Raw genomic sequence first — 13,541 nt, forward strand, 5'->3', positions numbered from 1 at the left:
TCGAAAGAGAGACAACAACACGTGCCAAGGCCTGGAAGGGAGAGAAAGGCTAGTGTATCCTGCTCACTGAAGATACCTGGCTGAATCTAGTGGCCAGGGCTATAGTAGTAAGTGGAGATGGAGAGAAGTCGAGGAATTCAAGGTCCTGTATATTTAGGCAACAGAATGAGGATTTGGGGGAGGGTGGGCTGTAGGGGAGAATTGCAAGGCTTGGGTGGCTGGGTGGGGTTCATCACAGGAGGAGCAGGTTTGAGGGAGGGACAACAACAAATCTCTTCTGGTTGTGTGAATATTCTCAGTAAGCAGTGAGATACTCATTAGGAAAGAACTGGTGTGAAGGTAGATTCAGATGTCATCAGCAAAACAGAAATAAAGCCACAAGAAAGGCTAAGCGTGTCCATAAAGAATATGTAGACTGAGGAAAAACAGAGTGCCCACAATGGGACACATAAAACCCAAAGCCATCAAGTCAATTCTGACTCACAGTGACTCTATATGACACAGTAGAATTGACTTATAGTGACTATAGGACAGAGTAGAACCGCCCCTAGGGTTTCCAAGGAGCGACTGGTGGATTCAAACTGCTGACCTTTCAGTTAGCAGCCACAGCACTTAACTACTGCACCACCAGGGCTCCACATAGGAAGCCCACTATTTAAGAGATGATCAGAAGAAGAGATGCCTTAAAGAATAAGAAAGAGTAGCCCAAGAGGTAGAGAAAGAATACCAGAAGACTGCTCACCATATAGCCTGTCCAAATCCTACATATCAGCCAGAGCAAACCTCTTGCTGTTTCCAGTGACCATGCCTTTGCACACATAATTCTGCTACCTCAAATGCCTTTCTGCTCCTCTCCACTTCTGGAGTTTGAAGTCATCTTCAAGTGTCTGGCTCCAACAGTACCACCTCTGTGAAGCTTTCCTCTACCCAGCCCACACCCCTCCCAGGCAACCATACCCCCCTCAATGCTCTCTCAGCTCCTGCCCTCTGTTGTAGCAGTTAGCACTTTTCATAGTGATTATTTTTTATGTCTTATCTGTGTCTCCATTTTCTAATCAAGGGCCTGGCATTAGGTGCCAATCAATATCTACCACCTGAACAAAAGCCTAACAGTAGGCAGAGATGTTGGAATCCCAGAGTTGTGGAGACATGGGGGCGAATGGAAGGTTCCATTGCAGTGATGTCCAAGTCACAGGTTCTAGTCCTGGCTCTGTCATCAGGCTGCTATGTAACCTCTGACAAGTCCCCTCCCACCCGTAAAGGGGTACAGCCAAAAAAAAGTAAAGCTCCCATGTATAGAGCTCTAGACACTGTGCTGAGCAAGTTCACACAGATTTTTTTTTTTAATTCACGCAGCAACCTTATTTATAAGGGAAGTAATATTAGGGACTCAAACCCAGGTTTGTCTGATCCCAGAGCCTCCTTCTTTATTGACCCTGACCATCACCTGACAGGGATGTTGTCAGGATCCTCTTGAGAGCATGTGTTTATTCTTTCAAAACGTTATGCTGATGCCTGCTGACTTCACAACCAGGGTATCCCCTGTCTGTCCTCTTTCCGGAGGACAGAACTGAATGTAACAGAGGTTACCTGTCATTCTCTAACTCTCTTCTTGGGGACCACTGACATTTCCTGAGCTAAGCAGCCAAGTTTTATTCCTAAAATAAAATAACGTTAGGGCAGAACAAAATTAATGGCTGACATTTCCAGTTTTTTATCCAGATGTTCTTAAACTTCTGGGGCCTGCTGCAAATTGAATATCATCAAGGTGTGAGTTGGTACACCTGTATGTGTCTGGGAACCCAGTCAGACTCTCCTATTATATTTGACACTTGAATTTTTGATATTCTTTCTTTCTAATGTGATTTCTCAAAAAATACTTTCTATCTTTTGGTGCTGTGAAGATAGATGTTCATATATAAAATGTAGTCATTTTCTGCTGTTAAGTTTGTTTCTGGTTAGTCTGAAAGAGGAATTCACCTTCATATTTTCAGCACTTCATGGTATTCCAGAAAGAGCACCTGGTTTTTCCCTGGGTTTCACCCGTGGAATTTGCGATTTGCTGGCATGGATTGTTGGAGCTAGAAGGGAAATTAATAATCTACTGCAGTGGTTCCTGTCCCCAGAGAGCTTGCTAAAAATACAGAGCTTAACCTCCCCTCCCCAAGGCCTCTTAAATCTGAATCTCTGGAGTGGGGCCCAGGAATCTGTATTCTTTCCCAAGCTCCCCAGAATGCTCAAACAGGTTTGGAAACCACTGATCCCCCTTGTTTCACAGGCAGGGTATCTGCAGCTCAAGGCAGGGGAAGGAACTTGCTTCAATCACATGTGACATTAGTGCCACATTGTCTAATGAAGAGCATTGGGGTGGGAGTCCAGAGACTTGGGTTCAAGTCCAGGCTTTACCAGTCATTACCTTGGGCACATCATTTTACCTTTCTGAACCTTCACTTCCTTATTTTTAAAGTAAGAATAATGTCGTCGTATTACGCATCAGACGAGTGGAAATGGGAATGCTTTGTCAAGTGTACTGTTTTGTACACGTGGAAATTCTTAAGAGCTGGGACCAGTGAGTGTTCACTTCTCCGTACTACCCTGTCCCCTCTAACAGAGGCCAGGGTCCTGCCATGTTGTGGGTGGCCACTAAACCATAAAACCAAACCTATTGCTGTCTAGTCAATTCCAACTCACAGCAACACTATAGGACAGAGTAGAACTTCTCCATAGGGCTTCCAAGGCTGTAATCTTTACAGAAGCAATTTGCCACATTTTTCTCCCACGGAGTGGCTGGTGAGTTCTATCCACTAGCCAGCTTCAGTGGTTGCTGGTCCTCAGACCATCTGTCACCAAGCCCCCCTCGCTCTGTCTTTTGCAGGCTGGAATGGCCACAGGCTGGGGGAGCCTCTTGCAGGATGAGCAGCAGCTGGAGGAGCTGGCGCGGCAGGCCGTGGACCGAGCCCTGGCCGAGGGAGTGCTGCTGAGGACGTCACAGGAGCCCAGCTCTTCAGACGTAAGCCCACTGTCCCCTCCCCACAGCACCAACCACACTGCTCTGGATCCCACTGCCACCTGTTTGACCCCTGACGACCTTCTTGGTTAGCAGCCGAGCTCTTAACCACCACCAGGGCTCCAAAGTGATCTCTAGAAGTACGTAAAGTAAAAAGCAATGTGCTAGAGTAATCAAATTAAAATCTAGGGTTTGAAGTGTGACTTAGGCAATTTACTTAACCTCTCTCAGCTGCAGTTTCTTCTTACCTACCTTATTGGGTTGGTAGGAGAATTAGAAGAGCTAATTCTTGGAAAGTACTTTGCTCAGTGAGCTATTATTTATTAAGACCCCAAGCTCACTGCCCTAATCACACTATCTTCTCTGTAACTGATTTGTTGTATATCATTCCAGGTCTTTCTCCGTGAGTTATATGCACATATATGTATACATAGGAATATATAGTTTTTTAAAAAAACATAAATTGCATCATTCATGTTATTCTGCAACTCTTTGTTTTTCATTAACAGTCTGTTTTAGAACTCTTTCCAATTCCTTCCATTGGGGTCACCTTTGTTCTGATGCAAGGTATTCCAGGTGTGAATGTACCACAGTTTAAGGTTTCTCCACTGATGGCTATTTGGGTGATTTCTAATGTTGTTATGATTACAAATAATGCTACAAGAAACATCTGTGTACACATCAGTTTGGACACCTGTGAGTGTTTCTCTAGGGTTGATGCCTAAGCATAGTACGTACTGCTGAATCCAGACCACATCTTTTAAAAATCTTATCCTTAAAAAAAAATTCTTTATTTTGTGACTAGGTAAGACATTTTCATGGTTCAAAATTCAAAGGGTTCAGGAGTTTACAGAATAAAGTAGCCCTCCCTCCCACATTGCCTAGCCACCTAGTTTTCCTGCCCTGAAGGCAATCTGTGTTTTCGCTTCTTGTGTATCCCTCCAGATGGTTTATTCACCACAAGCAAGTATGTATTCCTTTTCCCCACTTTTTACACAAAGAAGCATACTAGATTGAAGACATTATGCGGAGTGAAATAAGTCAATCACAAAAGGACAAATATTGTATGATCTCCTTTATATAAAAAGACAAGAAAAGGCAAATGTATAGAGACCAAAGTTTATTACTGGTTACCAGGGGCAGAAGAGGGGGGGAAAAGGGGTTATTGCTTATGGAGTACTGAGTTTTCGTTTATGGTGATGAAAAAAATCACACTGGTTAAGTGTAGGGTTGCACAGCTGAATATTTTGTGCTGTCAATAAGCTGTACACCTGTAAAAAGTTGAAATGACAAAAATTGTGTGATAGACATCTTTACAACAGTCACACACACACACAAAAGAGTATCTGCTGAGGCTGCTTATGTTCAACCAAATATGTCATTTGGTTCCTTAGTTTGGAAGTTTAGGGTTATAGTTTCATGAGACATCCCCGTTAATTGACCTAATAATGTGTTCAGTGTTTCTGCACTACCTCCTAGTTCATTTTGTAGTTCCTGGGGTCTTAAAAGCTTACAAGCAGCCATCCAAGGCACAACAATTGGTCTCTATTCACCTGGAGCAACAGAGGAAGAAGGAGAGTCAGGAATAGGAGGAGGAAATGGAATGTGTGGCTAATTGCCTCCATGAACAGCTCCCTCCTTTGCCATGAGATAAGAACTGGATGATGCCCAGCTACCATTACTGAATGTTTTGATCAAAGATTCCAAAGAAAAATCCTGATCAAAAGGGGGAAAATGCAGAACAGGATTTCAGATTTTCATGGACTCCAGACTTTCAGAGCCATAAAGGCTGGATGAACCCTGAAACTACTGCCGTGAGATAATCTTTAAACCTTAAACCAAAAATATCCCCTGAAGTCTTAAAACCAAACAATAGTTCAGCTTAACTAATAAAAAAAAAAGTCTGCCTTGAGCATCATGCTTTTTTAAGAACTATATAGGATCAAATTGACAATAGCAACTTGAAAGATTAGATAGGAACCTTAGGGGACAGTGAGTTTATGTTAATGGAGGAACAACTCAGAAAAGGAGGGTGAGAATGGTTACATGACTGAAAACATGTAATCAGTGTCACTGAATTGTACATATAGAAACTGTTGACTTGGTGTATGTTTGGCTGTGTATATTTTCAACAACACCAAAATAAATAAAATTGAAAAAAAAACAGAAGATGACGCATACTAGACAAACTCTTCTGTACCTTGCCAGGGGCCCTGGCCTTAAGCTAATGATCTAAACTGGGGAATGTACCACAAGACAAAGTTAAATAAAGTCAATTCTATGAGGAAACATAGGCAGCCTGCTACACAATAGTAACTATCATTTCCTGAGTATTTAGTACGTACAAGGCACTATTCTAAATACTTTGGATACATTAAATGATTTAATCTTCACCACAGCAGAGATGAAGCCCAGAGAGGTTAAGTAACTTCCCAGGGTTACTTAAATGGTGGAGTAATTGGCAGAGCCAGAATTTAAATTCAAGGAGTCTGGCTCCTGAGTCCATGCTCCGAACTGTTACGCTTTGCTGCCTCTCCCAGGATACTGTATAGAATACCTGGAAGAAGGAACAGTTCATTATGATTAGAGGATTGAGAAGAGGCGTGATATTTGAACTAGTCCATAAAAGACAGATGGGGGAAAGGAATAGCATAGCAGAGGTCCCAAAGTATGAAAAGACAAAAAATGTTCAAGAGAATACAGCTGAAATATGTGGTACATAAGTGGATCTCACGGGAAAGAAGGCAGGTCAAAGTCAGACAGCCAAGAGGCAGTGGATTCCGGGGCGGAGGAGTGTAAACTTTATCCTGTTTGCTTCCTGCAGTGTTTAGGGAGTTAATTTTTTTTTTTTAATAGGTAACACATGGATGGTACATAATTCAGAAGGGTATTCAATATGAAGTCTCTTTCTTCCAGCCACTCTGTTTCTTTCCCCAGAGTCAAGCATTTTGTCAACAGTTTTTTCACTAGTGTTTTAAAAGGAAGAGCCAACATTAAATATATATAGATAGATAGATATTCAGCTTGTTTTGAAAAATCAGATTGTCTGGCAACCTTGGCCCACTTTTCTGCATGACGGCAATTGGCTGGAGTGAAGTTATGGCTGCCCCCTTTAGAAGAGATTTGAGTTCTCTTTGCCACAGTTCCCATCACTCCCTATTGTTTCCCTGACTATGAAGCAGAACATTTATTGTCATGCATGGGCTATAATTTTCTTATAGTAGAAGAACATTATTCTTTGTCCATGTCGCTATCAAAAGTGAGAAGACTGTGTTTCAGCATTTACCCTGTGGACAGTATAGAGCAGTTGTATGAGCTGTAGTCTTTTGATCCCAAATTCAAGTGGGCAAAGTGAGCTCTGGGGGGCCAGAGGCAGAGGCAGAGGGAAGTCTTAGCAGAAAAACTCTAGGAAGTTTTCAGGCCAGATGGGTCTTGTGGGAAGAGGCAGATCTCTGACTGTAAAAGCCAAGGAAACGCCCCTGTAATCATCCCACATGTACTAGGGTATTAGGTCACTTCTTGTATAATATGCAGTAATTCCCAGTCTAACTCAAAGGTTTCAGGCTGAATAAACCATACTCTCCCAACACTTTTCCTAAGTTTTGTCTTAAAGTAAGTGCTGAGTAGGGCAATTTGGGAGTTATCTACCAAAATTTTAAATGGATTTACTCTAGTGTCCTGACATTTCTACTTCTAGAAGTTTATCCTTCAGACCTTCTGGCACACAAAATTCTGTATATACTAGGATATTCACTGAAGCATTGGTTGTAATGACAAAAAAAGGAAACCACCTAAATGGTCATCAACAGAAAGCTAGATTAAATAAATTATGGTAAATCCAAAGATTAGAATACTACACAGCCATTTGAAAAAATGAGTGCTCTATTTGAACTTATATGGGAATATCTCTGAAATATTTAAAAAGCAAAGGATGGAACAATATATGCATAGTGTGCTTCTATGTGGATAGAGCAATATATGCATAGTATGCTGCTATGTGTATAAAAAAATATAAAATATATATGCATACATATGTATCAATCTAAAGGTATGTAAAAGGATGTATGAGACACTAGTATATCATTTGCCTCTGGGGAGGAGAACTGGGGACTGGGGACAGGGTGAGAGTGAGACATACTTCTCACTGTGTATCCTTCTGTTCCCTTTTGAAGTTTGCATCATATGTTTGTATTATCCATTCAAACCGATAATATTTTAAAAATAAACATAAATGCTAAGTTTTTACACCATAAACTTGTACTACCATAATGGCAAACTGATATTAACTCTAAGATTAGACTCAGGAATGTTTCATAATACAAGTCACAAGGTCATCTTTTAACCAAGTTCTAGTTCAGTTATTGTTGAGAACCTCAGAATGCATTTTCCCCTTTTAGAAACAGTATCCTAGATGGTATTTAGGTCTCCCAGCTATGCCAAAGTCCAAAGAACCCAAAATGCGGCTGAACTCCAGGCCTGTCAACCTGAGTCACTCAGGCTTCTCCTCAGGGGGCCAGAGTTCACTTCTGCTGCAGCCCTACCAGCAGGGTTCTTCCCTCTCCCCAGCCAGGGGGCAAGAGGACAGGGGTGTGAGTTCCTGACATGGAGAGGGTGCCTGGGCTTGGATGTCGGCCAACTAGGAGCTGCGTGTGTGTGTAGGCATGTGCGTGTGTGTGTTGTTTAGTTACCATGCTGGTTCAAACCCATCTCCACTTACCAGCTGTATATATCTTCGTACACGTTACTTAACCTTTCTGAGTCTCTATGCCCTCATCTGTTAAGTGTGGATAATAATAATATCTTCCTCATAGAGTAAAGTGATGAATTTATGTAAAGTGTTTAAAACAGTACCTTACATACAGTAAGATTAATAACTTTTTGTGGGTTTCTTTGTTTTGTTTTGTTTTTGCTTCTGTTTTTTTTTTTTTTTTTTAATTCTTGGAACATATGCACATGCTTTAGTCAGTTTCTCTGCCATTCCTATCTCTAATAAGATGGCTTTAGTGTTTTTCTGAATTATTATCTTTAATATGTAAAGAGAGAAAACACCACAGAGTCCAGAAGCTTTTTGTAACCTTTCCTCATCCTGTTCTCCTCCCTTCCTTCCCAGAGGTAACCGCTATTCTGCAGTTGCTGTGTCCTCAATAAGTGTAGGCTAAACTTTCCACGGGGTTACGGTTGTAGGAAGACAGCCCATTCACATGTGTTCTACCCCTGCCCCACTCTCTTGATCAGGTGGTGAGCTATGCCCCATTCACGCTGTTCCCCTCACCGGTCCCCAGTTCCCTGCTGGAGCAGGCCTATGCTGTGCAGATGGACTTCAACCTGCTGGTAGATGCTGTCAGCCAGAATGCTACCTTTCTGGAGCAAACTCTCTCCAGGTACCAGCAGTGGGGCTCAGCGGGGCTGGGAGCTGTTAGAACCAAGGGACTGGCTGTTGCTATGGCAGCTGACTTGGTGGGATAGAGGACAGGTGAGAGGGAGGAGAAACAAAAAGCAGTGGACTAGGAGTCAGGAGAGTGGGTTTCTAATCCTGGCTCCTTTCCTTCTCTGGGCCTTGATTTCTTTATCTGTAAATTGAGGAGGTTGGTCTAAATCTGGGGTCCCTTACAGTGCTGGCATTTTGTGATTCTGTGATTCATGATCCCCTGCTTTGAAGACTGGAATTTCCATTTGGAATTAGGGAAGGTCAGCCTGAGACTTTCCCTAATTCCAAAGAGAAAACAAAAAGCAGGAAAGGTTATTAGGTTTAAAGTCAGATTTCCTACATCTTGTCCTGATCAGTGACCCCTTCTTGCACCTAAGGCCTCTCGTCTTTGGATGCAGACTAGGCCACATCCAAGGTATGAGGAAACAGAACCCCTGAAATGACTCACCCTATCCTTTCACCCTCTCTGCCCTATCTCCCTTGATCTTTTTTTATTTTTCTCCTCCAGACTCTGGGGCAAGAGCAATTTCTTTGCTTTATTCTGGAATTATATATATTGACACTCCCATGGTTGCATGTCTTTTGATTAATTTTTCAAAACAAAACGAATTATTAGAGACAAAATCTTAAAAATGTGCCTCTTGATGTGAGAGTAGATATGAAAAGGAATCATTAATAGTAAGAAGTTTGAAAACCATTGATTTGGAGCTGAAAATTCAGTAGGTCATGAATGTGTGAACTACACCACCACTTTCTCCTCAGATCTTTTTCAAACTGGGCCTGACTTTTGTGCCCACAGTTCTGGATTATGGAAAATATGAATAGCCTGGCTTATGACCTTTTTCCTAACAATGTGATTTTGTGGCATGACTTTCCCTGAAGCCTATCTCTACAAGCCCTGCCTTCATTGCTCCTCCCTCCTCTTACATACACACAAAGCTCCAAGGGAGAAGAGCCCCAGGAGCACACGTGTTAGAACAGCAGCGTACAGTCCAGGGGTGAAAAGGAACCTCCTTGGAAAAGGGACGTGGGTCTCAACATCCTAGAGGCTGAAGCCCAGCTGTGGACTACTCTTCTCCTCTCCAAGAGATGGGAAGGACCCCCTGAAAGAGCTGACCGGAGAGCAGAGCAACTTCAGGGCAGGGCTAAGCTACTTGGCTCCCTTCGACAGGCTGCAGTGTGGTGGGTCCCTGTAAAAGGCGAGCCTGCAAGCCAGGCTTGAGCCACCATGCAGAGTCCGCCCTGAATCCTGAGAGGCAACAAGTGTGGTGTTAGCTGCCTGTGGGCTCCTTCTCACTGTGCCTCTTCCTGAGGCCCCCCGCCCCGAACCATACTGGATGGGCGCCTACTACGTCACGTGTCATAGCAGCACACTGGGCTGTCTATGATAATGAGCCAGCACAGACACAGTCCTGCCCCCATGCCATTTATAGTCAAATTGGAGAGACAATACTCTTCATCACACAAATAAAATGGGAAATTGTAACTGATCAGTGCTGTAAAGGTCCACAAAGCTATGAAAGCACAGAACAGGGGGATCTTGCCCAGATAGGGAAGGCTTCCCTAAAGAAAGCACATCATGAGGAATGGTTTAAAAAAAAAACAAAAAAAAAAACCAGGATGTTTAGCTGGATCGGAAAAATCCTATTGGGGCATAAGCTGAAGCCTTGTCCTGGGAAGGCCCAGGGTTTAGGGGAAGCTATGGAGAGTTAAATGTTAGGTCATCCAGAAAGCTTGCTAACCATCAGAGCTATTGAAATATACAATAATATAGAACCTATTACATGACATTTTTTAGTTCCTTTTGGGACTAAACACTATATTTAATTCTTTACATGTAATATTTCATTTAATCTTCACCACAATTCTGTGATAGAAATCCAATTATTTTCCTCTTCACTTTACATATGAACAAACTGAGACCCAGAGAGCCAAAGTGACTCTGAAGTTGCCTGGTAGTGAGTGGTAGAGCTGGGATTTGAACTCAAGTCATCTGGCTCTAGATCTGGGTTCTTAATCACTATTTTGTACTCTGCCTGGGTGGGGGAGGGGGATCCCACATTTTGGCTAGGAGACCCAGAGAGAATTCAGGAGTCAATGAACAGGGCGGGACCCCTTGACTTTTAAGGTCCCATGTAGCTTGGAAAATGTTTTCTGTTTCCTCCTCCAGCACGGTCAAAAGGGATGACTTTACTGCTCGTCTCTTTGACATCTACAAGCAAGTCTTGAAAGAGGGCATTGCCCAGGTAACCATTTCCCACCCCACCCCAGTCTAGGACCTGCCCCTCCCATTTCTGTTTTTTCACCAGAACTTGGCCCAGGCTCTGAGCTAATGGGAGTCTGCTACTCACTAGATCCCACTGGGTTTGTACATGAGAGACCAATCCTGGGATGACCAGAAGAATGATTTCCCCTGGGTTTGGGAGTGTTAGCCCATGCCACCAATCTCTGCAGAGAGTGCACGGTACTTGTCTGCTCTGTGGCCAGGCTGTCAAGTCAGCCCCTGGGTCGATGTCCTCAGCCTTCACTTTTCCCCCACAGACCGTGTTCCTGGGCCTGAACCGCTCAGACTACATGTTCCAGCGCAACACAGATGGCTCCCCAGCCCTGAGACAGATTGAAATCAACACCATCTCTGCCAGCTTTGGGGGCCTGGCCTCCCGGACCCCGGCTGTGCACCGGTGGGTCCCTTGGGCAGCTCTGGGCACTCCTGTTGGGTGACAGCCTGGGCTGGGCCTCTAGTCACAAGCTGGGCTGGGATCTCCAACTCTGACTATCCCTTCCTGGGCCCCAGGTCACCTGTTTGCCTCTGCAGCATGGTTTCCACTTGTAATTAGGCCTTTGGCATGTCCAGGAGAGAAGGGACCCCAGGTTTCATCTAGTCCTGCCCCCTCATTGTATGAGTTAGTGTTCCAGTCAGAGGAACAGTATCTGTGAGGGCTCTGAAGTGAGAAAGAGCCCGACATGTTTGAGGACCTGAAAGGAGGGCAGAATCCAAGGCAGGGAGGGATGCAGGACCTCCCCATCTGAGGGCTGAGCCCTAGTAGTATCCATTACTGGCCAGCAGTGTTGCTGTAGGTCGCTATGATTCCAGATAGTCTGCATCAAGATTCCAGAGAGCACCCAGGAGCCCAGGGTGAGGGGGCTCCAGCTTATTGGGAGGTCGAGGTGGGGTAGAGTCGCAGGATTTCAGGGCTCCTCTGGGCATGTACACCAGGCACCAGAGTTAGGGCAGCCCAGTATATTCCAGCCTGAGGTGGAGCCTACAGGAGCATGATAGTAAGATGTGTTTTAGTGCTCAGCTGATTCTCACAGTGGTGTTCCTGTGTCTCTGAGGTCACAGGCAGAGGGGTCTTCCAGGTCTGCCAATTACTGAACAGCCATCTCTCTTCTAACAGACATGTCCTTAGTGTCCTGAGTAAGACCAAAGAAGCTGCCAAGATCCTCTCCAATAATCCCAGCAAGGGACTGGCCCTGGGGATCGCCAAAGCCTGGGAGCTCTACGGCTCAGCCAAGTAAGGGGGCAAGAAAGTGGCAGCAGTATCCTGCTTTGGATTCGGCACTCGTGGGTGCCACAATTTCTTATCTGCCTGATATCATTAGGGAATGAGGGAATTTTTCTAAGAATGGAAGCTTATACCTTCAAGTGCCAAAATTATTTTAATGGAGTTTTGGGCTTCCTTCTTAAATAGGAGATGCTGACTGTAATTTAACCTTTTCTTGTTGGCTGGAGGCCATTGTTATGATTGTCAATGGTTGCATCTTGCTGTAATGCAGAAGGTGCTACCTACGATCAGAGAGGAATGGGAGGCTGTTTACCTACGCTAATGGCCCCAGATGGCTAGGCTTTAAATTCTCATTCATTTTCTTCATAGTTTTTCTGTTTCCCTACTATCAGCTCTTCTTACTGCTGCCAGTGTGCTACAATTTGGAATCCTCCTTGCCTCCTTTCTGATTTGCAAGAAAGCAGATTATCAGGATTGTTATGATTGTGTCTAAAGAGTGTGAGAGCCTCTTTAGTGAATAAATGTAAAAGCTTTGAATTAGGTTAGGGGTTTTATAGTGTCTATTTTAACTGCTTAGAGGCATTTTTTTGCTTCCTTCCTATTTCTCAACTGTGTTCCAGATGTGTGAAGGTGCTAAGTGACTTCCAGATAAATGAGGGGCCACTCTACTAACAGTTACTGCACTGTTGATAAGACATTAGTAGTTAACACTTAATGAGCATTTACTGGCTCTCATTAATGCCTTGTGCTAAGTGCTTTACATACATGATCTTATTGAATCCTTATAGCAAACCTACTGAGGTAGGTACTATTCATCTCCCCCAGAAACGGAGGTTCAGAGAAGTGAAGTGACTTGTTTAAGGTCAAGCGGTGAGTTGGTGGCAGAGCCTGGAGTCCACCTCCCTCCAGAACCTGCATTTTTTTTTAAAGTTGTGGTAAAATATACACAACATGAAATTTGCCATTTTAACCATTTTCAAGTGTACAATCCAGTGGAGAGCCTGCATGCTTTTTTTTTTAAAATTGTTGTAGTTTAAATGAAGTTTACATGTCAACTTAGTCTCCCATACAAAAATTAATATATACATTGTTATGCAACCCTAATTGCTACCCCTTACTGTGACAGCACACTCCTCCTTTCTATCCCTGATTCCCCATATACATTCAACTGCCTCCTGACCCTCTCTTCCTTCCCATCTCACCTCCGGACAGAAGCTGCCCGTTTAGTCTCTTTTATCTACTTGAGCTAAGAGGCACACTCCTCACGAGTATCACTTAATGTCCCACTGTCTAGTCCAATCCCTGTCTGAAGAGTTGGCCTCAGAAATTGTTTTTCTTCTGGGCTGATAGAGAATCCAGGGGCCGTGCTTTCTGGGGTTCCTCCAGTCTCAGTCAGACCATAAAGTCTGGTCTTTTTACTAGAATTTGAGTTCTGCACCCCACCTTTCTCCTGCTCTATCTGGGACTCTTTGTTGTGTTCCCTGTCAGGGCAGTCATTGGTGATAGCCGGGTACCATCTAGTTCTTCTGGTCTCAGGCTGATGAAGTCTCTGGTTTATGTGGCCCTTTCTGTCTCTTGGGCTAATATTTTCCTTGTGTCT

General features: G+C 43.8%; 1 protein-coding gene across 1 annotated transcript in view; it reads left to right on the forward strand.

Moving 5' to 3' along the window:
• Positions 1–2,879: 2,879 nt before the first annotated feature.
• The window catches only part of GSS (glutathione synthetase), a 24,173-nt gene continuing 13,511 nt past the window's right edge, over positions 2,880–13,541 (forward strand). The window contains exons 1-5 of the mRNA XM_004370411.2: positions 2,880–3,010; positions 8,243–8,388; positions 10,606–10,681; positions 10,977–11,116; positions 11,834–11,950. Coding sequence (XP_004370468.1) covers positions 2,882–3,010; positions 8,243–8,388; positions 10,606–10,681; positions 10,977–11,116; positions 11,834–11,950 — 608 coding nt within the window. The 5' untranslated portion in view covers positions 2,880–2,881. The remainder of the gene's footprint in view (positions 3,011–8,242; positions 8,389–10,605; positions 10,682–10,976; positions 11,117–11,833; positions 11,951–13,541) is intronic.

Source organism: Trichechus manatus, unplaced genomic scaffold (genome assembly GCF_000243295.1).
Source record: "Trichechus manatus latirostris isolate Lorelei unplaced genomic scaffold, TriManLat1.0 scaffold00008, whole genome shotgun sequence".
Taxonomy (NCBI): Eukaryota; Metazoa; Chordata; class Mammalia; order Sirenia; family Trichechidae; genus Trichechus; species Trichechus manatus.